At 56.6% G+C, this 27,886-nt stretch overlaps 1 protein-coding gene and 4 non-coding genes across 5 annotated transcripts; 4 read left to right on the top strand and 1 right to left on the bottom strand.

Moving 5' to 3' along the window:
- Positions 1 to 993: 993 nt before the first annotated feature.
- On the bottom strand, positions 994 to 14,293 carry sart1 (spliceosome associated factor 1, recruiter of U4/U6.U5 tri-snRNP). The gene is made up of 20 exons (XM_088909159.1): positions 13,794 to 14,293; positions 12,429 to 12,483; positions 12,200 to 12,255; positions 10,773 to 10,899; positions 10,528 to 10,633; positions 10,057 to 10,131; positions 9,491 to 9,590; positions 8,879 to 9,021; positions 7,963 to 8,169; positions 7,727 to 7,851; positions 6,593 to 6,729; positions 5,613 to 5,737; positions 5,338 to 5,505; positions 5,090 to 5,200; positions 4,582 to 4,669; positions 4,343 to 4,433; positions 4,088 to 4,223; positions 2,999 to 3,088; positions 2,788 to 2,909; positions 994 to 1,612 (listed from the first exon to the last, which is right to left on the bottom strand). The coding sequence occupies exons 1-20, from the start codon at positions 14,068 to 14,070 to the stop codon at positions 1,594 to 1,596; spliced, it is 2,358 nt and encodes a 785-aa protein (XP_088765285.1). The 5' UTR covers positions 14,071 to 14,293; the 3' UTR covers positions 994 to 1,593.
- A 5,691-nt stretch (positions 14,294 to 19,984) lies between these two features.
- LOC148809996 (U2 spliceosomal RNA) lies at positions 19,985 to 20,175 on the top strand. The gene has a single exon (XR_016087041.1). It is a non-coding gene; the product is annotated as a U2 spliceosomal RNA (small nuclear RNA).
- Positions 20,176 to 22,916: 2,741 nt separating this feature from the next.
- Positions 22,917 to 23,107, top strand: LOC148809995 (U2 spliceosomal RNA). The gene has a single exon (XR_016087040.1). It is a non-coding gene; the product is annotated as a U2 spliceosomal RNA (small nuclear RNA).
- Positions 23,108 to 24,950: 1,843 nt separating this feature from the next.
- On the top strand, positions 24,951 to 25,141 carry LOC148809994 (U2 spliceosomal RNA). The gene has a single exon (XR_016087039.1). It is a non-coding gene; the product is annotated as a U2 spliceosomal RNA (small nuclear RNA).
- Positions 25,142 to 27,695: 2,554 nt separating this feature from the next.
- LOC148809993 (U2 spliceosomal RNA) lies at positions 27,696 to 27,886 on the top strand. The gene has a single exon (XR_016087038.1). It is a non-coding gene; the product is annotated as a U2 spliceosomal RNA (small nuclear RNA).

Below are 27,886 nucleotides of genomic sequence, written 5' to 3'. Positions count from 1 at the left end.
ATACTGGAGTAAGAGTGGGATTAAGGCAGGGGTTCCCTAGGCTGCTCCTTGGTGACCCACACCCTCCTGCTACTACGTGTTCCAGCCCAGCCCTCGGTTACACAGTCCAGCCCTTTATCGAGTCGATAACGAGACGTTTGTTCCCCGATCTTACACCTGTTGAAGCTTCAACTGCTGTATTTCATTAGTCAAATAAATTCCCAAACATGGGACTAAAAGCAAAATCTAACTATTCCTCTATCCTATAATCAAATTATTCCAACAAAGCAACTTCATCGATGAAGTCAGGCTTCAGGTATCTACAGGAGGGAGTGAAGACCAGCAGGAGCAGGACTGGGAACAGCCGGCTGAAGTGAACATGACTAGGAAAACTGGAGAGGACTCAGGGTTTGGTTCCAAACCATTTTCAAGTGACCCAGTATCGGAAGCAGCTGACTGGGCAGCTCGGAACTCTGTTCATCGTTCCACAGCTGAAGAAACGGGGGATTCAGCAGGCTGTGGCCTCAGAGCTGGACTGGGGTTCGAGGCACCCATTCTACAGGACCTGGTACTGCAGGACCAGAGCGCTGTGCGCACCCATACCGGAATACAAACACAGAAACTCCGGATCACAAAACCGCGGGCTGCAGCTGAAGGTGTTCCATCCGCCCCAACTCTTGATGGCCTCATGGAGCTTAACTGGACTCTCAGAACCGCACCTCAGCTCTCCAGGTGCGGCCGATTTAAAGATTAAAGAGAGACTGATGGACCGGTGTCCCATCCCGGGTGTATCCTGCCTTGGACCTGTTGCTTGCTGGGATAGACCACGGATTCCCCCTTTGACCCCGGCTCTGGAAGAAGCGGTTCGAAGATGGACGTATGGATTGGAAACCGTGCAGGCACAGCACCCTCCTGCTGGACCAAACTCAATGTGCAGTGCAGTGTCCTCCACCCCACCCCCCACACCCTGTCACCATTAACTGCCTCCCCACAAAACAACACAAGGATGTCTGGTTCAGGGCATAAAAACAGACCTACAGGATATAATATATTGATAAAGAGAAAAGATCCCATCATGTATGTACATATACAAACAGTGGAATAAAAGCAGGCTGCTCTGGGGCTCACACCAGTAAATGGCCATGGGTTTATAAAGAACACCGCACCCCCCACAAAAACATACTTTCACATCATTTCAACACTTCACCCCCAGTGCCTCACGTTTGTCATCTGTACCCACGGACACAGCAGAGTAGCCCTTGCTTCTCTGGCACAGAGAGGTCAAAGGAGTAAGACAGTCAGGGTGTGTCCATAGACAGACGCTCGGGGACAGAAAGACTCTAGGAATTTTTTTTGGGGGGGAGGGTGAACCAGCCCAGGTGCCGAACCAGAACGAAAGACGAGCGAATTGAAATCACGAGAGGAGCAGGAGGAGGCCAACAGGAACAGGACGGGGGCGGGATCGCTCTTGCTTCTTAAAAGGAGGGCAGGCGGGTCTCGCAGTCTTGTCCTGTGCTGCCCTCTCCGGAGAGGAAGAGCGGTCCTTCCTCTCTCTCTCTCTCTCTCTCCCAGCGAGCCAGTCCTCAGAGGGGCCCCCCCGGCCCTCCCCCTGGGCTACTTCGTGATGGTGTTTCTGCAGAGGGACAGAGAGAGAGGGAATGTCACTGAAGGAGACAGTCTGGCGCTGATCTGCTCACAAGGGACCTTGTACAGGTCTTGAGCTCTGTGATGTACTGGGGACATGTAGTGGCACCTTCTGCGATCTCGGACTGTCCATCGTGTAAAAAAAACCCACATGCTACCTGAAGAATTCAGACTGATGATTGATGAATCACTCTAAAATAGCTAGCAACCTTTCCTGTCTCCACACAAATCTAAACCCACTTACCAGGTCTGGCAGCGTCCAGTTTCTATGGCCAGGCTGTGCAACCTGTCTATACATCAGGGCTCATTTCCTTAGAAAGGGCTGGACACAGGCAAGAGCTAACTGTCCAGAGAGGACAGCCTCAGTGACCACAGCCTGGCCAGAGAAACTGGACACAGGCAGGGCTGGCTGCCCAGAGAGGACAGGCTCGGTGACCGCAGCCTGGCCAGAGAAACTGGACACAGGCAGGGCTGGCTGCCCAGAGAGGACAGGCTCAGTGACCGCAGCCAGGCCAGAGAAACTGGACACAGGCAGGGCTGGCTGCCCAGAGAGGACAGGCTCAGTGACCGCAGCCTGGCCAGAGAAACTGGACACAGGCAGGGCTGGCTGCCCAGAGAGGACAGGCTCAGTGACCACAGCCAGGCCAGAGAAACTGGACACAGGCAGGGCTGGCTGCCCAGAGAGGACAGGCTCAGTGACCGCAGCCAGGCCAGAGAAACTGGACACAGGCAGGGCTGGCTGCCCAGAGAGGACAGGCTCCGTGACCGCAGCCTGGCCAGAGAAACTGGACACAGGCAGGGCTGGCTGCCCAGAGAGGACAGGCTCAGTGACCGCAGCCAGGCCAGAGAAACTGGACACAGGCAGGGCTGGCTGCCCAGAGAGGACAGGCTCGGTGGCCGCAGCCAGGCCAGAGAAACTGGACACAGGAAGGGCTGGCTGCCCAAAGAGGACAGGCTCAGTGACCGCAGCCAGGCCAGAGAAACTGGACACAGGCAGGGCTGGCTGCCCAGAGAGGACAGGCTCAGTGACCGCAGCCAGGCCAGAGAAACTGGACACAGGCAGGGCTGGCTGCCCAGAGAGGACAGGCTCAGTGACCACAGCTGGAAGAGATCAAGAGAGACAGAGGTGCAGGACAGGCTTTTAAAGACACACAGCACACTCACGCGTTCATGCTCTTCCCACTCCCACTCAGAACGATGTAGGGGGTCTTCTGGGATTTCTGCTTCTCCTGCAGCAAGGCCACGGTGCCCAGGGGGGTGTCACTGGAGCTCATCTTCTTCAGCAGCTGGAGGGGAGAGGGGAGAAGTGGGGCTTAACGGACACACTGGGGCAGGGCAGGGGGAAGGCAGGGCAGAAGGACACTCCACAACTCACCGCCTCCTCCTCCAGCTTCTTCATCCTGCGCTCCGTCTTCATCTTCCCAGAGCCCTTGCCATGGAAACGGTGAGACAGCTGCCGGAACGCCTGGGGCACGGAGAGGGAGAGCGACAGGGTCAGTGTGAGAGAGAGAGAAGAGGGGGACAGGGAGAGAGGAGAGGAGGAGAGAGACAGGGTCAGCGAGAGAGAGAGAGGAGGGGGACAGGGAGAGAGGAGAGGAGGAGAGAGACAGGGTCAGTGTGAGAGAGAGAGAAGAGGGGGACAGGGAGAGAGGAGAGGAGGAGAGAGACAGGGTCAGCGAGAGAGAGAGAGGAGGGGGACAGGGAGAGAGGAGAGGAGGAGAGAGACAGGGTCAGCGAGAGAGAGAGGAGGGGGACAGGGAGAGAGGAGAGGAGGAGAGAGACAGGGTCAGCGAGAGAGAGAGGAGGGGGACAGGGAGAGAGGAGAGGAGGAGAGAGACAGGGTCAGCGAGAGAGAGAGGAGGGGGACAGGGAGAGAGGAGAGGAGGAGAGCGACAGGGTCAGTGTGAGAGAGAGAGAAGAGGGGGACAGGGAGAGAGGAGAGGAGGAGAGAGACAGGGTCAGTGTGAGAGAGAGAGAAGAGGGGGACAGGGAGAGAGGAGAGGAGGAGAGAGACAGGGTCAGCGAGAGAGAGAGAGGAGGGGGACAGGGAGAGAGGAGAGGAGGAGAGAGACAGGGTCAGCGAGAGAGAGAGGAGGGGGACAGGGAGAGAGGAGAGGAGGAGAGAGACAGGGTCAGCGAGAGAGAGAGGAGGGGGACAGGGAGAGAGGAGAGGAGGAGAGAGACAGGGTCAGCGAGAGAGAGAGGAGGGGGACAGGGAGAGAGGAGAGGAGGAGAGAGACAGGGTCAGCGAGAGAGAGAGGAGGGGGACAGGGAGAGAGGAGAGGAGGAGAGAGACAGGGTCAGCGAGAGAGAGAGGAGGGGGACAGGGTCAGCGAGAGAGAGAGGAGGGGGACAGGGAGAGAGAGAGGAGGGGGACAGGGAGAGAGGAGAGGAGGAGAGAGACAGGGTCATTGAGAGAGAGAGGAGGGGGACAGGGAGAAAGGAGTGGCAGATGTAGCAGTACCTCTTTAGGGGTGAGCTTGCGCCCTGTGTCGTCCACGTACTCAATCTTGACGTCGGGTTTGTAGCCGTCCTTCTCCTTGAAGTCCTGCGTGAAGCCCCGGTACTCCTCCCGGCGGCTGTACTTGTCATCGATCGTCCTGGAGACGGGAGACACAAGGAACAGCCAGCAGCAGGTCAGGGCGAGAGAGAGAGAGAGACCAGCAGGCAGCGAGGGCCGGGCAGGGCCACGGAGAGACTGGCGCAGACCGACACTCACATCTTGTCCTCGATGCAGTAGAGGGCGTTAGGCAGGGCGCCCTTGGGAGCTCGAACCCGGGCCACCTTCTGCACCTGAGTGTCCAGCAGTCCTAAGGAAGGAGGGGAACATGAGCAGAGGCTGTGAGGAGTGGGGCCCCGAAAGAACGCCTGGCTCGCATCTGTCCCCCGGCTCGGCGCTGTGTGCGTCTCGTAATCCCTTCCCCCTCGCCCGCCCGCCCGGACCTCCTGCGCCCCCACCTTTGTTCTTGCAGAGCAGCAGGGCAGCCGCCAGGCCGGAGTTGACGATGGGCTCCTCGTCCAGGATGGTGGTGGAGGCCGTGGAGAACTGGGGAAGGACGCGAGAGGGACAGTGAACGTCTGGGGTACAGGCACAGGGACACAGCAGAGGAAGGGGACGGGGGCATTGCCACAGGGGTGGCACCCCCAAATATGGCCCTACCACCCCAATTTAGGCATTACCTAAAACCTCATATTGTCTACAAACAGGAACAATAACGAGCCTTCAACGGTCTTTTAAGAGTGGGATGTACATGTAACCTATAGACTGTAAATACGCCTGCCTATCGCTGTACATCGTTTCCATCCAGCTCGGCGAGAGCTGCGCGAGACTTTGGCTCGGGGATGGAATATCACGTCACGACGACTGCTGGTGCATCCGGAGGAGCCAAGTCCACGCGCCCCAAGCAAAAGACACTCCAGAAACAAAAACGATTCTCGCCGGGGAAACGACGGGAAAGGGGCTCACGTCGGGCTGCTTCTGCTCCTCGTCCAGGTTGACCATGCTCCAGCCCACGTTCTCGTCCACCTCCGAGTCCGAGCCCCTGTCTCCCAGCTGCTCCTCCTCCCGTTCGAAATCCTGCACGGGGTGGGGGGGGGGGGGGGGGTAGAGGAAAAGCTGGAATCAAAATGCCTTCTCGCCCGTTCTGTCTTTTAAAAAACAAACGGGCGCTGTTGCCGAGGTCGGCCACCGGGCCGGCGCCACCCGCCACCCACCATGATCTCCTCCTGGTCCTCGCGGTTCCCCGAGAGCCCGTAGGTGGGGATCTCGCCCAGGGCCCGGCAGAACTCGGACGTGGCGTTGAACACGATGTTGTTCTTCCGGTCGGGGTCGTCGTCGTCGTGGGAGGTGCTCGACTCGAGCTTCTTCACGATCTCCACCACCTGTGGGGGGGGGGGGCGAGAAGGAGGGGGAGCTGTTAGCCTTCCGGGGACCCCAGAGACCCCCCCCCCCCCCCTGACCAGTCCCGGGGGGAACCCCCCTCTCCCACCTTCTCCACGGAGTCCTGCTGGCGCTGCTTCTGCCGCAGGCGCCTCTGCTTCTCCAGCTGCTTCTGCAACTCCAGCTCGGCCTCGTCCTCCTCGATGGCCACGGACTCGGGGGGCTCGAAGTCCTCTGGAGAGGGGAGAGGGGAGAGGGGGGGACAGGGTGTGAGACAGAGCCGTTTCCATGGAGCTCAGGTCCCCACACCCCTATTACTGCAGAGTCACCATCTTCCTCCCCTTACAGTTCGGAGAGGAATGATTTTCCAGCGTGACGAGCTGACCCATGGCTCCTACAGGTGGGGCTGCACGCTGGTGGTGGTGGAGGGGATCCCCATTACCTGTAAAGCGCTTTGAGTGGAGTGTCCAGAAAAGCGCTATATAAGTGTAAGCAATTATTATTATTATTATTGCTTGAGGATTCTGTCTTCTCCCCTTAGCAGAGGTGGCTTACAGGTCAGACCTGTTCACATGAGCTTTCCTGCCGTCCTACAGAAAGGGGAAATTCTCCCTCCTCTATTACTTGATCGGACGTCCGATCTAAGTAAAAAGAACGTTTCTATCTCCTACCGAGTTTCAAAACGGCTCACTTGCTTCTGCTGGACTCTCACACGTGACCTCGCTGCCACCTGCTCTACAGCTGGGCTCATTAATTCCCTAGAAACCAGAGATCAGCCTCTGCAGGAATTATCCTCTGTCAACAGCGATTTGAAGGTGGGAAATGAGGGGACACGGGCGCCCTCTGGTGGCTGCAGGTGGAATCGCCACAGCCGGATGCGTTGCCCCTGTTGTTGCGCACCTAAGAGCCCGTGACCCCCCGATTTTGGAGGTGAGGGCAGGCTCCTCTCACCACCACGGTGCCAACTGGGGCCACAGAGTGAGGGTTCCCCTGGGGGCGCGCTAGCCCCACCCTCGCTCGCTTGGGGAATCAGCTGGCCAGCGGCACGGGCCGGGCTCGAACCCGGGGTCCCCGCCGACGGGCGCTCACCGTCCTCGCTGATGTCCATGTTCGCCACGCGGGTGTCGTCCGACAGCTGCGGCACATCCGGGGCCTTCGGCGCCACGCTTGCCTCCTTCTCCTCTTCCTCCTTCTCCTGGCCTGGCCGCCTCCCGCGCCCCCGCGTCCTGGGAGAGACACGCAGGGAGCGAGGGAATGAGAGAGGACAGGGAAGTCCGCACACCGACTGCACACCGGAGCGAAACAAGAATTTAGCAACGCCAATCATTTCTCCTGCACCTGCCCCATGTGGAGTCGCCCAGTGGTGTTTCTCACTTCTCGGCTTGCAGCTAAGAGACCCAGCACAGGGAAGACTCACTGAATCGCATTACTCTCTGATGGAGAGGCGGTACAGTGTAGTGGACCTCAGAACAGCCTGGCAGTGGCGCTGCAGGAGAAGCAGTTAACATGCCGGCGCCCCTGTGAAGACTCCCGGAGGGCGAGACAGCCCACAGTCGCACTGTACAGCCCACAGTCACAGCATCTGAGCTCAGAGAGAGCCCTGCCCCCCTGTGAAGACTCCCAGAGGGCAAGACAGCCCACAGTCACAGCAGCTGAGCTCAGATAGAGCCCTGCCCCACTGTGAAGAGTCCCAGAGGGTGAGACAGCCCACAGTCACAGCAGCTGAGCTCAGAGAGAGCCCTGCCCCACTGTGAAGACTCCCGGAGGGCGAGACAGCCCACAGTCACAGCAGCTGAGCTCAGAGAGAGCCCTGCCCCACTGTGAAGAGTCCCAGAGGGTGAGACAGCCCACAGTCACAGCAGCTGAGCTCAGATAGAGCCCTGCCCCACTGTGAAGAGTCCCAGAGGGTGAGACAGCCCACAGTCACAGCAGCTGAGCTCAGAGAGAGCCCTGCCCCACTGTGAAGACTCCCGGAGGGCGAGACAGCCCACAGTCACACTGTACAGCCCACAGTCACAGCAGCTGAGCTCAGAGAGAGCCCTGCCCCCCTGTGAAGAGTCCCAGAGGGCGAGACAGCCCACAGTCACACTGTACAGCCCACAGTCACAGCAGCTGAGCTCAGAGAGAGCCCTGCCCCCCTGTGAAGACTCCCCCACAGTCACACTGCACAACCTGCACAAGCAGGAAGAGCTGGAAGACGCTCCCTGCCCACAGGGGACTGACCTGGAGCCGTGGTCGCAGCCCTGCGCCTCCTCCCCCAGGGGGAGCAGCTCCTCCACTGTCATGGTCTTCGTGCTCTCCCTCTTCCTGATCTTCTTCACACGCCTCTTCGTCTTCTTGAAGGTCACCTGCGCGGGGCGGAGGGGTCAGGTCAGCGCAGGGTCTACGTCCATCCGACTCCCTTCAGCGGGACGGGTCACCCCCTCTAACACCCCGCCGGCCCCACCCCGCACCCTCACCATCTCGTCCGGGGTGTAGTACTCCGTGGCTGGCTTCAGGCCCGGCCCGTCCAGGCTGACCGCCTGGCTGCGCAGCGTCTCGCGGATCTCCTGCAGCTCCTTCTCCCAGACGCCCTCGGCCTGGCCGCCCGCCCCGAGCCGGAACCCGCGCTTCTTCTCGCCCTCGATCTCCTCGTCGTACTTCGTCAGCACCGAGCGCGGCTTCAGCTGGGGGGGGGGGGAAGCAAGGAGAGGCTGTATGTCACTGATCAAAATACATCCTTCCCTAAAATAGATCTCATCCCAGAATTCCTGCATCCTGCCCGAATCAGAACAGCTCCCAATCCTACTGGGAGAGGGAGGAGGGAACTCAGTGTGTGATCTCCTGTCCCAGCCTGAGGAACAGACAGCGAGCCCGTCTCTCAATAATAATAATACAGTGTGTGAGCTCCTGTCCCAGCCTGAGGAACAGACAGCGAGCCCGTCTCTCAATAATAATAATACAGTGTGTGATCTCCTGTCCCAGCCTGAGGAACAGACAGCAAGCCTGTCTCTCAATAATAATAATACAGTGTGTGATCTCCTGTCCCAGCCTGAGGAACAGACAGTGAGCCCGTCTCTCAATAATAATAATACAGTCTGTGATCTCCTGTCCCAGCCTGAGGAACAGACAGTGAGCCTGTCTCTCAATAATAATACAGTGTGTGAGCTCCTGTCCCAGCCTGAGGAACAGACAGCAAGCCTGTCTCTCAATAATAATAATACAGTGTGTGATCTCCTGTCCCAGCCTGAAGAACAGACAGCGAGCCTGTCTCTCAATAATAATAATACAGTGTGTGATCTCCTGTCCCAGCCTGAGGAACAGTGAGCCGACCTGCCTGCTTGGAGAGAGAGCAAGGGGCAGAGAGCGAGAGGCTGGGGTCAGGGGAGGACTCACCACCGCCATGTCGTCCACGCTCTCCTCCTCCTCGTAGGGCTTGTAGTCGGGCTTCTTTTTCTTCAGTTCCACGTTCTTCTCGGCCTTCTCCTTGTCCACCAGGCTCACATTGACCAGCACGTCCTCCTCCTCGTCCAGCACGCCTGGGAGAGAGGGGGAAGTTAACGACACACAAGGCGACTCAAGCCAACGTCACAGACGGACAAGCAGCACGAGAGAAACAAGCAGGGAAGGGGAGGCCGCGAAAGTGCATTTAAAACCGAGAACAGGAGGGACTTCTTTGATACAGAGTGGTAGGAGTGTGGAACAAGCTGTCCAGCCATGCTACTGAAGCCGATTCCCTGGCTTTTCTCAAGAAACACTCTTTACACAAAGGGTGGTGGGAGTGCGGAACAGGTTACCCAGCCGTATGGTTGTAGCCGATACCCTGGCTTCTTTCAAAACACAGCTGGATGAAATCCTCCAGTCAGGACAGGAGGGCCCTTTCTTGACACAGAGGGGGGCGAGAGTGGGGAACAAGCTGCCCTCACATGCTGTGGAAGCCGACACCCTGGCTTCTTTCCAGGAAGGGTGGGATAGGAAGCTCGGGCCGGGCCGGACAAAGCCACTCACCCTTGTCCTTCAGCGTGAGGATGACCGTCTGTCCCTCCTGGAAGGAGTCGATCTTGTGCTGCACCGTCAGGCCCTGCAGGTCCTTCGCCGCGTAGCCCTCCTGCAAGAGCACAGCCGCCTCTGACACCAGCGCTCCGCTGACCAGCCACCCCCACCCCGACGACAAACCCCACCGATCAGCGAGCCACGGCGGGCCTCGCAGGCCGCCGGTGCGTCACCTGACCGCCAATAATCAGCAAAGACAGCTTCTCTAACCGCCTTTCGCTCGCGAGTCGGACAGGACAGGGCTAGGACTACGAGCCCGCGGGGGAGCAACACGGGTTGAGTCATCTTATTTACCGTGAAGCTCAGCCCTTTTACTACCTGACCCCCCCCCGAACCTCGGACCCCCTCACTGCGAAACTGGAAACAAAACATCACAATACATCCTCTTGCTCTGGGTTTAGGCTAGCTTCCTTCCACACCATGTTGCGTCCAGATTTACGAAGCTGAACAAACTTCATCTCTCATCATCCGATAACCCGCCGGTCAGCCCGTCAAACGAAGACGCTCCCCGCGCCACTCACCTTCACCTGGGCGAACTCCCGCTCCACCAAGCTGCTCACCCCGAACTCCTCGTCCATCTCCTCCAGCAGCTTCGCCTGCGGAGACACGGGCGCAGCCCGCGAGTCAGTCGGCCTTCGGGGGGTGGGGGGGGACAGTCGGGCTCGCTCATGTCCCTCGGTCCCTCGCGCACATCGCTCCCTTAGCCCCGCCCACCTCACTGACACCCCTCCCCCTCCACAGCACATGCCCCCTTAGCCCCACCCCCAAGCCGATGGCCACACCCACCCACGTGTGCTCACTTCAGATCCTCCCTCCCTTTGCCCCTCTTAGCCCCACCCCCTGGCTCCTTGAAAATACTCCCTTAGCCCTATACCCTGCTGGCTCATTCAGTTACTCCCACCCAAGCATGTCCCCACTCAATCCTTCTCCCCCCACTGCGGTGTGCTCACTGAGCCCCACCCCTCCCTCCCCCCTCTCTCTCCCCCTCTCACCCTCTTCTCCGCCAGCTCTTTCTCTTTGGCCAGCTTGCGGCTCCTCTCCACCCAGGCCTCCGTGTCGTCCAGCCAGGACTCCTCCTCTGCCAGCGTCTTCACCTTCCTGCAGAGACAGACGGACGGACGGACGGACAGCACCGTGAGATCGGGAGGACAGTCAAAGCCCCGAGAAGCCCACATAAAGACGAGCAGCGGGCCCGCAGGGCGGGTGCGGCCCACGGCGGCGGCGTGCGCGGTCCTACCCCAGCTTCTGGTTGAGCAGCCTCTTCTCCTTCAGGGCCGCCAGCTTCTCGCGGATCTCTGCCTGGTGCTTCAGCGCCACGGGGTTGATCACCTCAGCGACCAGAGGCTCCTCCTTCGTGCCCAGCTCTGAGCCCGCCAGGATCGGGGGGAGGGGGGGAGAGAGAGAGTGAGAGAGAAGCCAGGCAGGAGGACGGCCCCCCGAGTCCACCGAGTCCAGCAGAGGTGGCACTTGGACACTCGCGCGTTTAGGAAAGGGCAAACGGGAGGCGTTTCGTGCGTCGGAGCAGTGCAGGGCGTGAAGCTGCCCAGCTATGCCACTGGATGGCGGCTCCGGGATCCTTCAGGAAACACCTGGGATCTGGACCCAGATCAGCTCCTGCGCTACGGTTCTGGATTTCTAGATGGCTGTGGGTTCGAATCCCAGCAGAGATGCTCTTGGCGTCATCTGCTGTTCACCCACCCATTTCCTAACAGGGATCCAGAGTCTATCCCGGCAAGCAATGGGCACAGGGAGGGGTACACCGCGGATGGCACGCACAGACACACAAGGGGCAATTCTCCCCAGAAGACGATTAACTGCCTCAATCTGCAGGTTGGCAAGACCCCCGAGCGTCAGCTGCCAGCACAGCACAGTGGGACAGTTTCTTCCAAACTAGCCTATAAGACTGACTGCACTGGGGCTCCCCGGGACTGGGACTGGAGACCCCTGATTCAGGGTGACCTGTAAGACACACTGGACTGGGGCTCCCCAGGACTGGGACTGGGGGACCCTTGATTCAGGGTAACCTGTAAGACACACTGGAGTGGGACTCCCCAGGACCAGGGCTGGGGGACCCCCTGATTCAGGGTGACCTGTAAGACACACTAGACTGGGCTCCCCAGGACCAGGGCTGGAGACCCCTGATTCAGGGTGACCTGTAAGACACGCTGGACTGGGGCTCCCCAGGACTGGGACTGGGGGACCCTTGATTCAGGGTAACCTGTAAGACACACTGGAGTGGGACTCCCCAGGACCAGGGCTGGGGGACCCCCTGATTCAGGGTGACCTGTAAGACACACTAGACTGGGCTCCCCAGGACCAGGGCTGGAGACCCCCTGATTCAGGGTGACCTGTAAGACACGCTGGACTGGGGCTCCCCAGGACTGGGACTGGGGGACCCTTGATTCAGGGTAACCTGTAAGACACACTGGAGTGGGACTCCCCAGGACCAGGGCTGGGGGACCCCCTGATTCAGGGTGACCTGTAAGACACACTAGACTGGGCTCCCCAGGACCAGGGCTGGAGACCCCTGATTCAGGGTGACCTGTAAGACACGCTGGACTGGGGCTCCCCAGGACTGGGACTGGGGGACCCGTGATTCAGGGTGACCTACAGGACTAAACGTAGCCCCTAGCCCGCCCACACACACACACACACACCACTTACCTTTCTTATTCTCGTTCAGCTCCAGAGGCTTCAGACCCAACTTGGCCCTCAGCTTACTAGAGGGGAAAAAGAACAACCAGACTGGAGTGAATGGTTTTCCTGACACAATTACGGACTGTCACGATGAAAGTGTGTACAGAGGTTCTGCTGCTGGCAAACCCTGTGATCCGATCCGTTTCCCCGGATAACATCGCCTCCCCCCACCGTTAAACCGCCCTTGCTCACTTACTTCGTTTCCTCGATGCTGAGAGAGGCATCCCCCGAGGCAGACTTTGGACCAGCCGCTGCACAGGGACAGTTCAGAGCGCGTTAACATCGCCAGAAACGACACAGATGAGCAAGAATAACAATAAATAACAGTCCTTACTCTTCGATAGCTCTTTCCTGGACACTCCACTCAGAGCTCTGTACAGGTCATGGGGATCCCCTCCACCCCCAGCAGTGTGCACCCCCACCTGGATGAGGCGCCAGTCCGCTCCCCACGCCCCAGCTCTCAGTGGGGAGGAGAGCAGAGTGATGGAGCCAGTTCAGAGAGGGGGGTTATTAGGAGGCCATGAGGGGTAAAGGCCAGGGGGGGAATTTGGCCAGGACACCAGGGTAACACCCCTACTCTTCTCCAGAAACACCCTGGGATTGTTAATGACCACAGAGAGTCAGGACCTCGGTTTTACGTCTCATCCGGAGGACGGCGACTATATTACAGTGCAGTGTCCTTATCACTATACTGGGGCATCAGGACCCCCACAGACCGCAGGCTGAGCGCCCCCTACTGGCCCCCACTCACACCTCTTCCAGCAGCAGCCTCAGCTCTCCCAGGAGTCTCCCCTCCAGGTACTGGCCAGGCTCACACCTGCTGGGCTCCAGTGGGGCTGCCACTGCTAAGTGACTGGATTGCTGGCTGGCTATTACAGCATTACAACACACAGTGTTAGTGATCCCCATTGCACAGCAGTCTGATCCACTCCAGGTTTCACCAGCTGAGTGAGGCTCTTGTGCTGATGAAGCCGAGGCCAGGGAGGGGAGATGGGCAGCTTTCTCGCGTTTTCTGGAGTGTTACAAAACAAGACTCCGAACCGTGACCGTCACTACGGTTATCACCGCATCTTCAAGGATCGAGCTGCGTCTGCCAGCGCGGTGCTGCAGAGGAACAGGTAACGGGGTTATTCCCTGCTGGGAGGACAAGAAAAGAAAAGAGACGCGGGGTTTTGGGTTGTAGGGACCCTGCGTCTCTTTTCTCCGCGTCACGAAACAAACCTCTTCCTGTTCCTCTGCATATTGACATCCTGTCGCTGTTATTCTGTAAAGCGCTTTGAGAACTCACTTCTAAAGGCGCCACATTTATTATTATTATCACACCTGAAGAAGGCTCCACGGCCGAAACGTTGTGTTCTCTTTCTTCTTTTTTTCAGCATGGAATAAACCTATTACTTGTTCCTTTGGAGCCTACGCATGCTGACGCAGCTACCCACCTGAACTACATTTATTATTATTACACATACACGCACGGCTATTACTTTGAGAAAGCACTTTTTTAAAAAAAAAAAGAGAGAGAGCTGCAGCTTTTTTTCTCGTCCAGAGTCGTTAACCGACGCACCTTCCTCGTACCCGGCGTCCGTCTTCTCCTTCTTCACCCGCGGCTCGGCGCCGCTCTTGTCGGCCTTGCCCCGGCCCTCTCTCTCGGAGCCCCGGCCCCGCTCCCGCGACCGGGAGCGCTTCCTCTTCTCCCGGTCCTTGGCGCCATCCCGCTCCCGCTCCCTCTCCCGGTCCTTGTCCTTGTCCTTCTCCTTGTGCTTGTGCTTCCTGTGCTCGCGGTGCCGGTCCTCCGTGTCCCGGTCCCGGTCCTTCTCCTTGTGTTTCTTAGAGGAGCGCATCCCGTCAGCGAGCGCAGGAGGGTAAAAAAACAAACAGGGAAAAGCCACAGGCGAGTAAACTATCGATACAAAGCCCACTCGCCAACGGCGTAGACAATTCCTGTCGCTAGAGAGTTCTCTTTTTTTTTTAACCCCCCCAAAAAATGTCTTTTCCACGATCGAAAACACCGACAGCAACGCAACAACCGTCTCGACGCTCGAACGCAGTAATAACCTTTCACCCCTCCCCTTCCCCCCTCACACACACACACACACACGAATATATTTCCGGGTCAAGGAGACAAGACGGGCGGCTTAAATGTGCGAGCGCCCCCTGCTGGATTCCGCTACGGCACCGCAAGAGCGCAGCAATTTACAATAACATTTTTTATTGCAACAACAAAAACGCCTATAATACAGACAAGAGTACACCAATAACATCGCCAGGGGTACATGCGGTAAGACAACTGCACTTTACAAAAAAGGATTAACCAAGGTGAATCAAGATGAGGCCCGCCCTGCTGTCGTGTTCTCACATTTAGAAATAATCTGTGGATACGGCTTATTTCACACTGCTCAACCGCGGGTCTCTTCCCAGACCTTTTCATTTTATGTGCATAATAATAATAATAATTAATAATAATTGTTTACACTTATATAGCGCTTTTCTGGACCCCTCAACTTCCACCAATGTGCAGCATCCACCTGCATCTATAATAACGTGCAAGTACAATGATTAAGTCACTGCCAAAGGATATTTTCATTTTATTTTCAAGGAGATTAAAAATGAACGTGACATCTATTTCTTTCAAGGTAACGTCAATATCAGAAGCCTTACTTTATATCACTTTGCAGATCAATCCATAATGTTCTAACCACAGGACATAACCAAATTCTTATAGACAAGAGTTGTAAATAGTATTCGAAATGATACCTGGGGGAAAAGAGTGTTATCTTTTAGCTCAAACATATTACCTGGTAACAGGTAAAACAGAAGTAAAAAGGGTAAAAAGTGCTTAAATTCTAGTTCTTAAAGCGCTGCATATTTTACAACAAATAGGTGTCATGCTATACTTCATAATTTATAAGCGGCACAACTCATATTTTAAATAAATCTGTGTTTATATTTAAATCTGAAATGAGGAATTTAATTCACATTCCCAACCTTTGTTCCATAAACCAGACAGTTCATATGACAATTCTATATTCAAATGTTAGAATCTACTGGTGGTAGATTTCAGGAGGAAAAAGGTCAAACCTACTCCTGTCTACATCCATGGGAGTGGCGTGGAGATGGTGGACTCGTACAAGTACCTGGGAGTGCACATCGACGATAGACTGGAATGGTCTAAGAACACCGAGGCCATCTATAAGAAGGGACAGAGCCGACTCTACTTCTTGAGGAGGCTCAGGTCCTCCAATGTATGTAGTAAGATGCTACACATGTTCTATCAGTCGGTGGTAGCGAGTGCCATTTTCTACGCAGTGGTGTGCTGGGGCTCTGGGATTAGAGCAGTAGATTCCAAAAGGCTGAACAAGCTCATCAGGAGAGCAAGCTCTGTCATTGGGTCTGACCTGGACTCCTTGGAGGTAGTGGCTGAGAGGAGAATGATGTCCAAACTAGAGGCCATCATGGACAACTTCTCCCATCCCCTCTTTGACAGGCTTGCAGGAATGAAGAGCACGTTCAGCAATAGACTGATTCATCCACGGTGCGACAGGGAGCGCTGCAGGAGGTCATTCTTGCCGTCTGCCATAAGACTGTACAACGCATCCACCTTGCGTCTTGGCAGAGGCAACATCGACAGTGACCTGTTTCTGGACTAAACGCATCTACACATCTACTGCTACATCTGTTCTCTTTCTTTTTCTTTTTCTTTTTCCCGTTTACAACCACTTTTTGTGCAATATATGCCAGGGACCTGTGCAATACATTTATATTTATATTTATATTTATATCTATAGTTACTCTGTGTTCTGTGTACTGTTCTGTTCTAGTTTGTTCTTGTGCATCCGGACTGTGAGTAACCTTGTATTGTATTGTATTGTATGTATTGTACCATTATTATATAATTCGTTACACTCTGGCTGTGTTGTGTGTGTTAAGCTGCTGTTGCACTGCAATTTCCCTCACGGGATCAATAAAGTATCTATCTATCTAGAAGTGAAATCTGGATTCAGCTGAGTACCAGTATAAAATTCAGGATCACCGACTAGCTACTACACTATATTTGATGCCGGAAACACAAACACTCATTATTTCATTAGTGAGTTTATTGTAATTTGTCAGCAACGATCTTATTGGTATTATGAAGCACCAGACGCCCTTATCTCAATGGCTACCAGTTACTGACCTGAGGTCAGCTGGCACATTGGAAGCCAGAGAGATGCTTGTGGTGCTTTTATGTGAAAAAATAAAATGACAGCACAAAATGACTATGTCGTCCTGTGTTTCCTGTGTGTACTGTTTCCCAGAACAGGCTATAAATAAGGTCTCTATAAATTGAGGGGCATGTGAATTTTAACGATCTCCATTTCAATTATTTGAATAACCTTTTTTGCAATACTTTCGCAGTACTGCTTTTAAAATCTGCTTGTCTAACACCAGGCGTTGACAAGTCTCCATGAAGACAGATATGTATTTAAGCATCGTGTTTATATGTGCGGGCGATGGCTCTTATGACGAAATTTCACTGCTGACGCGTGATTTTCTTTTTCCTCGGCGGCCGGAAGAGGTTCGGTTTTGGCGTTTTTCCACCCCCGTGTCCCAGCTGTGCTTCTAGGGGGGATGTTATTTTTCTCATTTCTAACGGGTGTTTTTTTTAGAATTGCAGGCTAGAACCTCCAGATTTCCGGGGGTTTCCTGGAGCTGCGAGAGCAAAATTGTAATGGACGGAAATAAGAAATTCGTTCGGGAGTCAAAAGCGCACGTTGACCTTTCAGGCGTGTTTTTCACTTTTCGTGTGTAAAACCCGGGCGCGGTCGTGAATATCAGTGCGTGATAAATCCAGGTGATAGGCTCGAGATGCTCAGGAGACACCTGCAGGTGTGCTTGTTACCGGCCAATCACAGGCCGAGAGGTACTGAGCCCTCCTCCCGCTCCCTGCCCATTGGCTGGCCGAGCCGAAGGACGCTCTCTATTGGCTGGCGGTGGGGGGCGGGCCCCGCGCGGAAGCGCTGGGGTGGGAAGGGCTGGACTGCGCGCGAGAGCAGTGGAGCGAGAGCGTCGGTGGCGTCGAGTTGATTGGAAGCGCGAATTGTAATCAAAATTATTGTAAAATATTAACGGAGAGGAAGACGAGGCCGACTCGACGGACGGACGGAAAAACAGGTAAAGAAACGCGTTTCTTCAAATAAACAAACCAGCTCCCACGGGCGGGATGATAGTTTTTAAAAAAACAGTTGAATTGAGAGACGCTAAACGGCGCTCGGTGACCAGGCCTCCCGCCGCTCCAGCGGCCCGGTTTGAGTCTGGACCCGCAGTGAAGCCGAGCTCCCTGGGCGGAGGGCTGGAGGCTCGGCGGCCCGGCCGGGTTCTGCTGCGGCCGGGCCGCCGAGGGAGCGGGCCCCAGCTCGGCTGCTCCACAGCCCGCGGCCCCCGGTCCCGACCTTGACCCCGGCCCGGCCTCCCGGAACAGGGAAGTTTTTCTGCTGAAAAGAGAAGGAATCCGAATTTTACGGGTTTTAACTCGGGACTTAAACCCGGTTTAGTTGTGCTTTGCGGTAGTTTGCACCATTTTCTGTTTTCGACGTCTTTTAGCTCTGTTTCTGTTTGGTATGATTATTCTTGTGCGCAGTCCAAACTGGGGGAGAGTTCATTGGTCATTTGTCCGTGTTTTGGTTGGGATTCGTACTTTTGAGGCGTTGTCTCTGGCCGTGCGCGGTGCAGTAGACGGGGGGGGGGGTGCCGGGCCTGGTTTACCTGCAGCTCCTCCAGCGCCATGGGGAAGCGGGCCAGTTACACTGGAGTCGGTCTGATGGGGCTGTTTTTGTGGGGCGGCGTTACTTCAGGGCTCAGGGAGGCTTCTATTGATCATTAAACCTTACAGCAACAGGTTACTCATCACAGATGTTTTTGAGAAATCTCTCTATGCAACGTACTCAGTTCACCCTGCAGAATCCTTCCCAGCCATGGCCCCGACAGCACAGTCCACTAAACCAAACTGAAACAAAACAGTGCTCAATTGCCCGGCTCCTGCTTCCTCCTCTCATGGGCGCAACGACAGGAGCATACACGCTAACCTAATACACACACTGGAGCCAGTCTGATGATGCTATTTTTGTGGGGCGGTGTCACTCCAAGGCTCAAAAAGGCTTGTATTGATCATTAACCCTTAAAGCAACAGGTTGCTCTGGCAGAGGGGTCGTTTGGGTAATTCAGGGCAGGAGAATGAGAGGTGTCGAGGGTCAGTCTGCAGTCTGGGAGATCACACTGTATTGAAATGAGGTGATAAGGCTGGCAGGAAAGAGCACAATGCCTTTGGAGTCTGGGAGCAGGGCTCAGCCTAGCGCGTTGACGTTGTTTGAATGGGGCGATAACGGCCAGCAGGAAAGAGCAGGGTGTCTTGGCGTGTGGGGGCGGAGCTCAGCCCCAGGTGAGCCGCGCAGACACTGGCTGAAATCCTTGTGCGCAGTCCAAACTAGTAGAGAGTTTATTTGCCATCTGTGCGTGTTGGTTGGGGTTCGTACGTGCGGTGTTGTCTCGGTCTGCGGGGCCTGGTTTACGTAGCAAGACCAACGGATTTCAAAACGGCTTTTTCCCTCAGCCCGTAAGACCGCTAGACAGCCAAGCGCAGCGGCCACCGGCAGTTACCCAAAGGCCGCTGCTAAACAGCCAGGCCTCTCGAAACTGATGAGGTGCAGCCACGTCTTTCCTGGTGCTTTGCCTTCTCAGGATATAAATGACAGTACTAAATAGCTCCTAGCCCTACCGTATCTCCTTGTGTTGTTTGTTGCGTAAATCCTGTAAATTGTCACTTGTTGTGTTCTGCTCTAACGTTAATTTTGTGGGGCGGTGTCACTTCAAGAAGGCTTGTATTGATCATTAACCCTTAAAGCAACAGGTTGCTCTGGCAGAGGGGTCGTTTGGGTAATTCGGGGCAGGAGAATGAGAGGTGTCGAGGGTCAGTCTGCAGTCTGGGAGATCTCACTGTATTGAAATGAGGTGATAAGGCTGGCAGGAAAGAGCACAATGCCTTTGCAGTCTGGGAGAGGGGCTCAGCCCGTTTACCTGGCGCTAATTCAGTTAGAGGGGTGGTGTTGCTGGTGCTGCTTGCTCATCTTGCGGGCCGAGTGCTGAGGCTGGACGGTTTTGATTTTGCTGCGGTGACGAGGGCCCCAGCAGTGCTCCAGGGAAGGTTCTCTGACCCCGGGGAGCCGGGCCGTGCAGTTTGCAGACTGTCCACCGGGGGCGGCGGGAGCCGCACTCTCACTCCACTGCAGCAGAGGCTGCTTGTGTGAAACACAGGGCCGTTCTGGGGAGAAGCTGCGAGTGGCGCTGACAAAGCGGTAGCTTGCGCGGGCTGTCGGGGGCCGGGGTCTGGGTGAGCGGGACGCCGAGTGTGCTGCGCGCCGAGCTCGGTGCTGGCTGCGGCAGCTCTTCCTCTTCCTCTGCCGAGTCCGAGGGAGCTCCTCCCCGGCTCACAGGAGAGGGTGACGTCACGGCAGTCGGGGGAGGGGGGAGGCCTAGCAGAGCAGCTGCCTGCCTGCCTGCCCTCGCCTTGTGGGATAGCTGCTGTAGCCGGTGCTGGCTTCGCCGCAAAGGGGCTCCTCGCGCCCGGAGCCACCCTCTGTCCCGCTGTGGAGCGGGCTGCCCCAGGGCTCTGTGCGCGTGTGAGCCTGCCGGCTCTGTGCTGGGAAGTGGAGGGCCCCCTCCCCTCCGAACCCGCGTCCCCCGTCAGGGAAGGGGGACCCTCAGACAAGGCCGGGGCCCGGCATCGCTTCTCGGCCTTTTGGCTAAGATCAAGTGTAGTATCTGTTCTTATCAGTTTAATATCTGATACGTCCCCTATCTGGGGACCATATATTAAATTGATTTTTGGAACAGGGAGATGGAATAGGGGCTTGCTCCGTCCACTCCACGCATCGACCCGGTATTGCAGTACCTCCGGGAACGGTGCACCTCCCCACCCAGGGAGAAAACCCGCGGTCAAAGACAGACAGAGACACGAGTGGAGTCGTTGGGGAGCCTCGGAGTCGGGGTGCTCCGGCGCAGGAAGAGGAGAGCAGGCTTTTCTCGGGGTGGAAGATAGAAGCGCTTTGTATCGGGGGCGGCTGCTGGCGGGCTCAAGGGGCTCTGTCTGTAGGAAGCGCAGGAGCCGTTTACCCCCTAGAGCGCCCCGACACTGCTGGTGGCCACTGGCACCGAAGGACGTCCTTGGAAGGCCGTTTTGTGGAGAGATGTGGTTTGGGGGGGGTTCTCGCGTCGTTAGCCCTTAAAGCAGCAGGTTGCTCTGGCAGGGGGGTCGTTTGAATAGTTGAGCTCAGGAGGAAGGGAGTCGTTGAGGCTCAGTCTGGGAGTGGGAGGCTCAGCCCAGCGCGTTGACGTTGTGTTTGAATGGGGCGATAACGGCCAGCGGGGAAGAGCAGGGTGTCTTGGCGGGTGGGGGTGGGGCTCAGCCCCAGGTGAGCCGCGCAGACACTGGCTGAAATCCTTGTGCGCAGTCCAAACTAGTAGAGAGTTTATTTGCCATCTGTGCGTGTTGGTTGGGGTTCGTGCGTGCGGTGTTGTCTCGGTCTGCGGGGCCTGGTTTACGTAGCAAGACCAACGGATTTCAAAACGGCTTTTTCCCTCAGCCCGTAAGACTGCTAGACAGCCAAGCGCAGCGGCCACCGGCAGTTACCCAAAGGCCGCTGCTAAACAGCCAGGCCTCTCGAAACTGATGAGGTGCAGCCACGTCTTTCCTGGTGCTTTGCCTTCTCAGGATATAAATGACAGTACTAAATAGCTCCTAGCCCTACCGTATCTCCTTGTGTTGTTTGTTGCGTAAATCCTGTAAATTGTCACTTGTGTTCTGCTCTAACGTTAATTTTGTGGGGCGGTGTCACTTCAAGGCTCAAGAAGGCTTGTATTGATCATTAACCCTTAAAGCAACAGGTTGCTCTGGCAGAGGGGTCGTTTGGGTAATTCGGGGCAGGAGAATGAGAGGTGTCGAGGGTCAGTCTGCAGTCTGGGAGATCTCACTGTATTGAAATGAGGTGATAAGGCTGGCAGGACAGAGCACAATGCCTTTGCAGTCTGGGAGCGGGGCTCAGCCCAGCGCGTTGATGTTGTTTGAATGGGGCGATAACGGCCAGCAGGAAAGAGCAGGGTGTCTTGGCGTGTGGGGGTGGGGCTCAGCCCCAGGTGAGCTGCGCAGACACTGGCTGAAATCCTTGTGCGCAGTCCAAACTAGTAGAGAGTTTATTTGCCATCTGTGCGTGTTGGTTGGGGTTCGTGCGTGCGGTGTTGTCTCGGTCTGCGGGGCCTGGTTTACGTAGCAAGACCAACGGATTTCAAAACGGCTTTTTCCCTCAGCCCGTAAGACCGCTAGACAGCCAAGCGCAGCGGCCACCGGCAGTTACCCAAAGGCCGCTGCTAAACAGCCAGGCCTCTCGAAACTGATGAGGTGCAGCCACGTCTTTCCTGGTGCTTTGCCTTCTCAGGATATAAATGACAGTACTAAATAGCTCCTAGCCCTACCGTATCTCCTTGTGTTGTTTGTTGCGTAAATCCTGTAAATTGTCACTTGTTGTGTTCTGCTCTAACGTTAATTTTGTGGGGCGGTGTCACTTCAAGGCTCAAGAAGGCTTGTATTGATCATTAACCCTTAAAGCAACAGGTTGCTCTGGCAGAGGGGTCGTTTGGGTAATTCGGGGCAGGAGAATGAGATGTATAATATGTCTTTGTTGTAAATGTCTGTAATATGTCTGTAGATTTTATTTTACTTCTATTTTTGTTTTGTTTCATGTAAATATCATTACTTTCATTTGCTTTGGCAACACTGATTGTACCCATCGGTCATGCTAATAAAGCACCTTGAATTGAATTGAGAGGTGTCGAGGGTCAGTCTGCAGTCTGGGAGATCTCACTGTATTGAAATGAGGTGATAAGGCTGGCAGGAAAGAGCACAATGCCTTTGCAGTCTGGGAGCGGGGCTCAGCCCGTTTACCTGGCGCTAATTCAGTTAGAGGGGTGGTGTTGCTGGTGCTGCTTGCTCATCTTGCGGGCCGAGTGCTGAGGCTGGACGGTTTTGATTTTGCTGCGGTGACGAGGGCCCCAGCAGTGCTCCAGGGAAGGTTCTCTGACCCCGGGGAGCCGGGCCGTGCAGTTTGCAGACTGTCCACCGGGGGCGGCGGGAGCCGCACTCTCACTCCACTGCAGCAGAGGCTGCTTGTGTGAAACACAGGGCCGTTCTGGGGAGAAGCTGCGAGTGGCGCTGACAAAGCGGTAGCTTGCGCGGGCTGTCGGGGGCCGGGGTCTGGGTGAGCGGGACGCCGAGTGTGCTGCGCGCCGAGCTCGGTGCTGGCTGCGGCAGCTCTTCCTCTTCCTCTGCCGAGTCCGAGGGAGCTCCTCCCCGGCTCACAGGAGAGGGTGACGTCACGGCAGTCGGGGGAGGGGGGAGGCCTAGCAGAGCAGCTGCCTGCCTGCCTGCCTGCCTGCCTGCCCTCGCCTTGTGGGATAGCTGCTGTAGCCGGTGCTGGCTTCGCCGCAAAGGGGCTCCTAGCGGCCGGAGCCGCCCTCTGTCCCGCTGTGGAGCGGGCTGCCCCAGGGCTCTGTGCGCGTGTGAGCCTGCCGGCTCTGTGCTGGGAAGTGGAGGGCCCCCTCCCCTCCGAACCCGCGTCCCCCGTCAGGGAAGGGGGACCCTCAGACAAGGCCGGGGCCCGGCATCGCTTCTCGGCCTTTTGGCTAAGATCAAGTGTAGTATCTGTTCTTATCAGTTTAATATCTGATACGTCCCCTATCTGGGGACCATATATTAAATTGATTTTTGGAACAGGGAGATGGAATAGGGGCTTGCTCCGTCCACTCCACGCATCGACCCGGTATTGCAGTACCTCCGGGAACGGTGCACCTCCCCACCCAGGGAGAAAACCCGCGGTCAAAGACAGACAGAGACACGAGTGGAGTCGTTGTGGAGCCTTGGAGTCGGGGTGCTCCGGCGCAGGAAGAGGAGAGCAGGCTTTTCTCGGGGTGGAAGATAGAAGCGCTTTGTATCGGGGGCGGCTGCTGGCGGGCTCAAGGGGCTCTGTCTGTAGGAAGCGCAGGAGCCGTTTACCCCCTAGAGCGCCCCGACACTGCTGGTGGCCACTGGCACCGAAGGACGTCCTTGGAAGGCCGTTTTGTGGAGAGATGTGGTTTGGGGGGGGGTTCTCGCGTCGTTAGCCCTTAAAGCAGCAGGTTGCTCTGGCAGGGGGGTCGTTTGAATAGTTGAGCTCAGGAGGAAGGGAGTCGTTGAGGCTCAGTCTGGGAGTGGGAGGCTCAGCCCAGCGCGTTGACGTTGTGTTTGAATGGGGCGATAACGGCCAGCGGGGAAGAGCAGGGTGTCTTGGCGGGTGGGGGTGGGGCTCAGCCCCAGGTGAGCCGCGCAGACACTGGCTGAAATCCTTGTGCGCAGTCCAAACAAGTAGAGAGTTTATTTGCCATCTGTGCGTGTTGGTTGGGGTTCGTACGTGCGGTGTTGTCTCGGTCTGCGGGGCCTGGTTTACGTAGCAAGACCAACGGATTTCAAAACGGCTTTTTCCCTCAGCCCGTAAGACCGCTAGACAGCCAAGCGCAGCGGCCACCGGCAGTTACCCAAAGGCCGCTGCTAAACAGCCAGGCCTCTCGAAACTGATGAGGTGCAGCCACGTCTTTCCTGGTGCTTTGCCTTCTCAGGATATAAATGACAGTACTAAATAGCTCCTAGCCCTACCGTATCTCCTTGTGTTGTTTGTTGCGTAAATCCTGTAAATTGTCACTTGTTGTGTTCTGCTCTAACGTTAATTTTGTGGGGCGGTGTCACTTCAAGAAGGCTTGTATTGATCATTAACCCTTAAAGCAACAGGTTGCTCTGGCAGAGGGGTCGTTTGGGTAATTCGGGGCAGGAGAATGAGAGGTGTCGAGGGTCAGTCTGCAGTCTGGGAGATCTCACTGTATTGAAATGAGGTGATAAGGCTGGCAGGAAAGAGCACAATGCCTTTGCAGTCTGGGAGAGGGGCTCAGCCCGTTTACCTGGCGCTAATTCAGTTAGAGGGGTGGTGTTGCTGGTGCTGCTTGCTCATCTTGCGGGCCGAGTGCTGAGGCTGGACGGTTTTGATTTTGCTGCGGTGACGAGGGCCCCAGCAGTGCTCCAGGGAAGGTTCTCTGACCCCGGGGAGCCGGGCCGTGCAGTTTGCAGACTGTCCACCGGGGGCGGCGGGAGCCGCACTCTCACTCCACTGCAGCAGAGGCTGCTTGTGTGAAACACAGGGCCGTTCTGGGGAGAAGCTGCGAGTGGCGCTGACAAAGCGGTAGCTTGCGCGGGCTGTCGGGGGCCGGGGTCTGGGTGAGCGGGACGCTGAGTGTGCTGCGCGCCGAGCTCGGTGCTGGCTGCGGCAGCTCTTCCTCTTCCTCTGCCGAGTCCGAGGGAGCTCCTCCCCGGCTCACAGGAGAGGGTGATGTCACGGCAGTCGGGGGAGGGGGGAGGCCTAGCAGAGCAGCTGCCTGCCTGCCTGCCTGCCCTCGCCTTGTGGGATAGCTGCTGTAGCCGGTGCTGGCTTCGCCGCAAAGGGGCTCCTCGCGCCCGGAGCCACCCTCTGTCCCGCTGTGGAGCGGGCTGCCCCAGGGCTCTGTGCGCGTGTGAGCCTGCCGGCTCTGTGCTGGGAAGTGGAGGGCCCCCTCCCCTCCGAACCCGCGTCCCCCGTCAGGGAAGGGGGACCCTCAGACAAGGCCGGGGCCCGGCATCGCTTCTCGGCCTTTTGGCTAAGATCAAGTGTAGTATCTGTTCTTATCAGTTTAATATCTGATACGTCCCCTATCTGGGGACCATATATTAAATTGATTTTTGGAACAGGGAGATGGAATAGGGGCTTGCTCCGTCCACTCCACGCATCGACCCGGTATTGCAGTACCTCCGGGAACGGTGCACCTCCCCACCCAGGGAGAAAACCCGCGGTCAAAGACAGACAGAGACACGAGTGGAGTCGTTGGGGAGCCTCGGAGTCGGGGTGCTCCGGCGCAGGAAGAGGAGAGCAGGCTTTTCTCGGGGTGGAAGATAGAAGCGCTTTGTATCGGGGGCGGCTGCTGGCGGGCTCAAGGGGCTCTGTCTGTAGGAAGCGCAGGAGCCGTTTACCCCCTAGAGCGCCCCGACACTGCTGGTGGCCACTGGCACCGAAGGACGTCCTTGGAAGGCCGTTTTGTGGAGAGATGTGGTTTGGGGGGGGGTTCTCGCGTCGTTAGCCCTTAAAGCAGCAGGTTGCTCTGGCAGGGGGGTCGTTTGAATAGTTGAGCTCAGGAGGAAGGGAGTCGTTGAGGCTCAGCCCAGCGCGTTGACGTTGTGTTTGAATGGGGCGATAACGGCCAGCGGGGAAGAGCAGGGTGTCTTGGCGGGTGGGGGTGGGGCTCAGCCCCAGGTGAGCCGCGCAGACACTGGCTGAAATCCTTGTGCGCAGTCCAAACTAGTAGAGAGTTTATTTGCCATCTGTGCGTGTTGGTTGGGGTTCGTACGTGCGGTGTTGTCTCGGTCTGCGGGGCCTGGTTTACGTAGCAAGACCAACGGATTTCAAAACGGCTTTTTCCCTCAGCCCGTAAGACCGCTAGACAGCCAAGCGCAGCGGCCACCGGCAGTTACCCAAAGGCCGCTGCTAAACAGCCAGGCCTCTCGAAACTGATGAGGTGCAGCCACGTCTTTCCTGGTGCTTTGCCTTCTCAGGATATAAATGACAGTACTAAATAGCTCCTAGTCCTACCGTATCTCCTTGTGTTGTTTGTTGCGTAAATCCTGTAAATTGTCACTTGTTGTGTTCTGCTCTAACCTTAATTTTGTGGGGCGGTGTCACTTCAAGGCTCAAGAAGGCTTGTATTGATCATTAACCCTTAAAGCAACAGGTTGCTCTGGCAGAGGGGTTGTTTGGGTAATTCAGGGCAGGAGAATGAGAGGTGTCGAGGGTCAGTCTGCAGTCTGGGAGATCACACTGTATTGAAATGAGGTGATAAGGCTGGCAGGAAAGAGCACAATGCCTTTGGAGTCTGGGAGCAGGGCTCAGCCCAGCGCGTTGATGTTGTTTGAATGGGGCGATAACGGCCAGCAGGAAAGAGCAGGGTGTCTTGGCGTGTGGGGGTGGGGCTCAGCCCCAGGTGAGCTGCGCAGACACTGGCTGAAATCCTTGTGCGCAGTCCAAACTAGTAGAGAGTTTATTTGCCATCTGTGCGTGTTGGTTGGGGTTCGTGCGTGCGGTGTTGTCTCGGTCTGCGGGGCCTGGTTTACGTAGCAAGACCAACGGATTTCAAAACGGCTTTTTCCCTCAGCCCGTAAGACCGCTAGACAGCCAAGCGCAGCGGCCACCGGCAGTTACCCAAAGGCCGCTGCTAAACAGCCAGGCCTCTCGAAACTGATGAGGTGCAGCCACGTCTTTCCTGGTGCTTTGCCTTCTCAGGATATAAATGACAGTACTAAATAGCTCCTAGCCCTACCGTATCTCCTTGTGTTGTTTGTTGCGTAAATCCTGTAAATTGTCACTTGTTGTGTTCTGCTCTAACGTTAATTTTGTGGGGCGGTGTCACTTCAAGGCTCAAGAAGGCTTGTATTGATCATTAACCCTTAAAGCAACAGGTTGCTCTGGCAGAGGGGTCGTTTGGGTAATTCGGGGCAGGAGAATGGGAGGTGTCGAAGGTCAGTCTGCAGTCTGGGAGATCTCACTGTATTGAAATGAGGTGATAAGGCTGGCAGGAAAGAGCACAATGCCTTTGCAGTCTGGGAGCGGGGCTCAGCCCGTTTACCTGGCGCTAATTCAGTTAGAGGGGTGGTGTTGCTGGTGCTGCTTGCTCATCTTGCGGGCCGAGTGCTGAGGCTGGACTGTTTTGATTTTGCTGCGGTGACGAGGGCCCCAGCAGTGCTCCAGGGAAGGTTCTCTGACCCCGGGGAGCCGGGCCGTGCAGTTTGCAGACTGTCCACCGGGGGCGGCGGGAGCCGCACTCTCACTCCACTGCAGCAGAGGCTGCTTGTGTGAAACACAGGGCCGTTCTGGGGAGAAGCTGCGAGTGGCGCTGACAAAGCGGTAGCTTGCGCGGGCTGTCGGGGGCCGGGGTCTGGGTGAGCGGGACGCCGAGTGTGCTGCGCGCCGAGCTCGGTGCTGGCTGCGGCAGCTCTTCCTCTTCCTCTGCCGAGTCCGAGGGAGCTCCTCCCCGGCTCACAGGAGAGGGTGACGTCACGGCAGTCGGGGGAGGGGGGAGGCCTAGCAGAGCAGCTGCCTGCCTGCCTGCCTGCCCTCGCCTTGTGGGATAGCTGCTGTAGCCGGTGCTGGCTTCGCCGCAAAGGGGCTCCTCGCGCCCGGAGCCACCCTCTGTCCCGCTGTGGAGCGGGCTGCCCCAGGGCTCTGTGCGCGTGTGAGCCTGCCGGCTCTGTGCTGGGAAGTGGAGGGCCCCCTCCCCTCCGAACCCGCGTCCCCCGTCAGGGAAGGGGGACCCTCAGACAAGGCCGGGGCCCGGCATCGCTTCTCGGCCTTTTGGCTAAGATCAAGTGTAGTATCTGTTCTTATCAGTTTAATATCTGATACGTCCCCTATCTGGGGACCATATATTAAATTGATTTTTGGAACAGGGAGATGGAATAGGGGCTTGCTCCGTCCACTCCACGCATCGACCCGGTATTGCAGTACCTCCGGGAACGGTGCACCTCCC

This window comes from Atractosteus spatula, unplaced genomic scaffold (genome assembly GCF_055471065.1).
Source record: "Atractosteus spatula isolate fAtrSpa1 unplaced genomic scaffold, fAtrSpa1.hap1 Scaffold_104, whole genome shotgun sequence".
NCBI classification, from domain to species: Eukaryota; Metazoa; Chordata; class Actinopteri; order Semionotiformes; family Lepisosteidae; genus Atractosteus; species Atractosteus spatula.
Note: the sequence above shows the minus strand (reverse complement) of the source record. Positions and strands in the feature narration are given on the sequence as shown.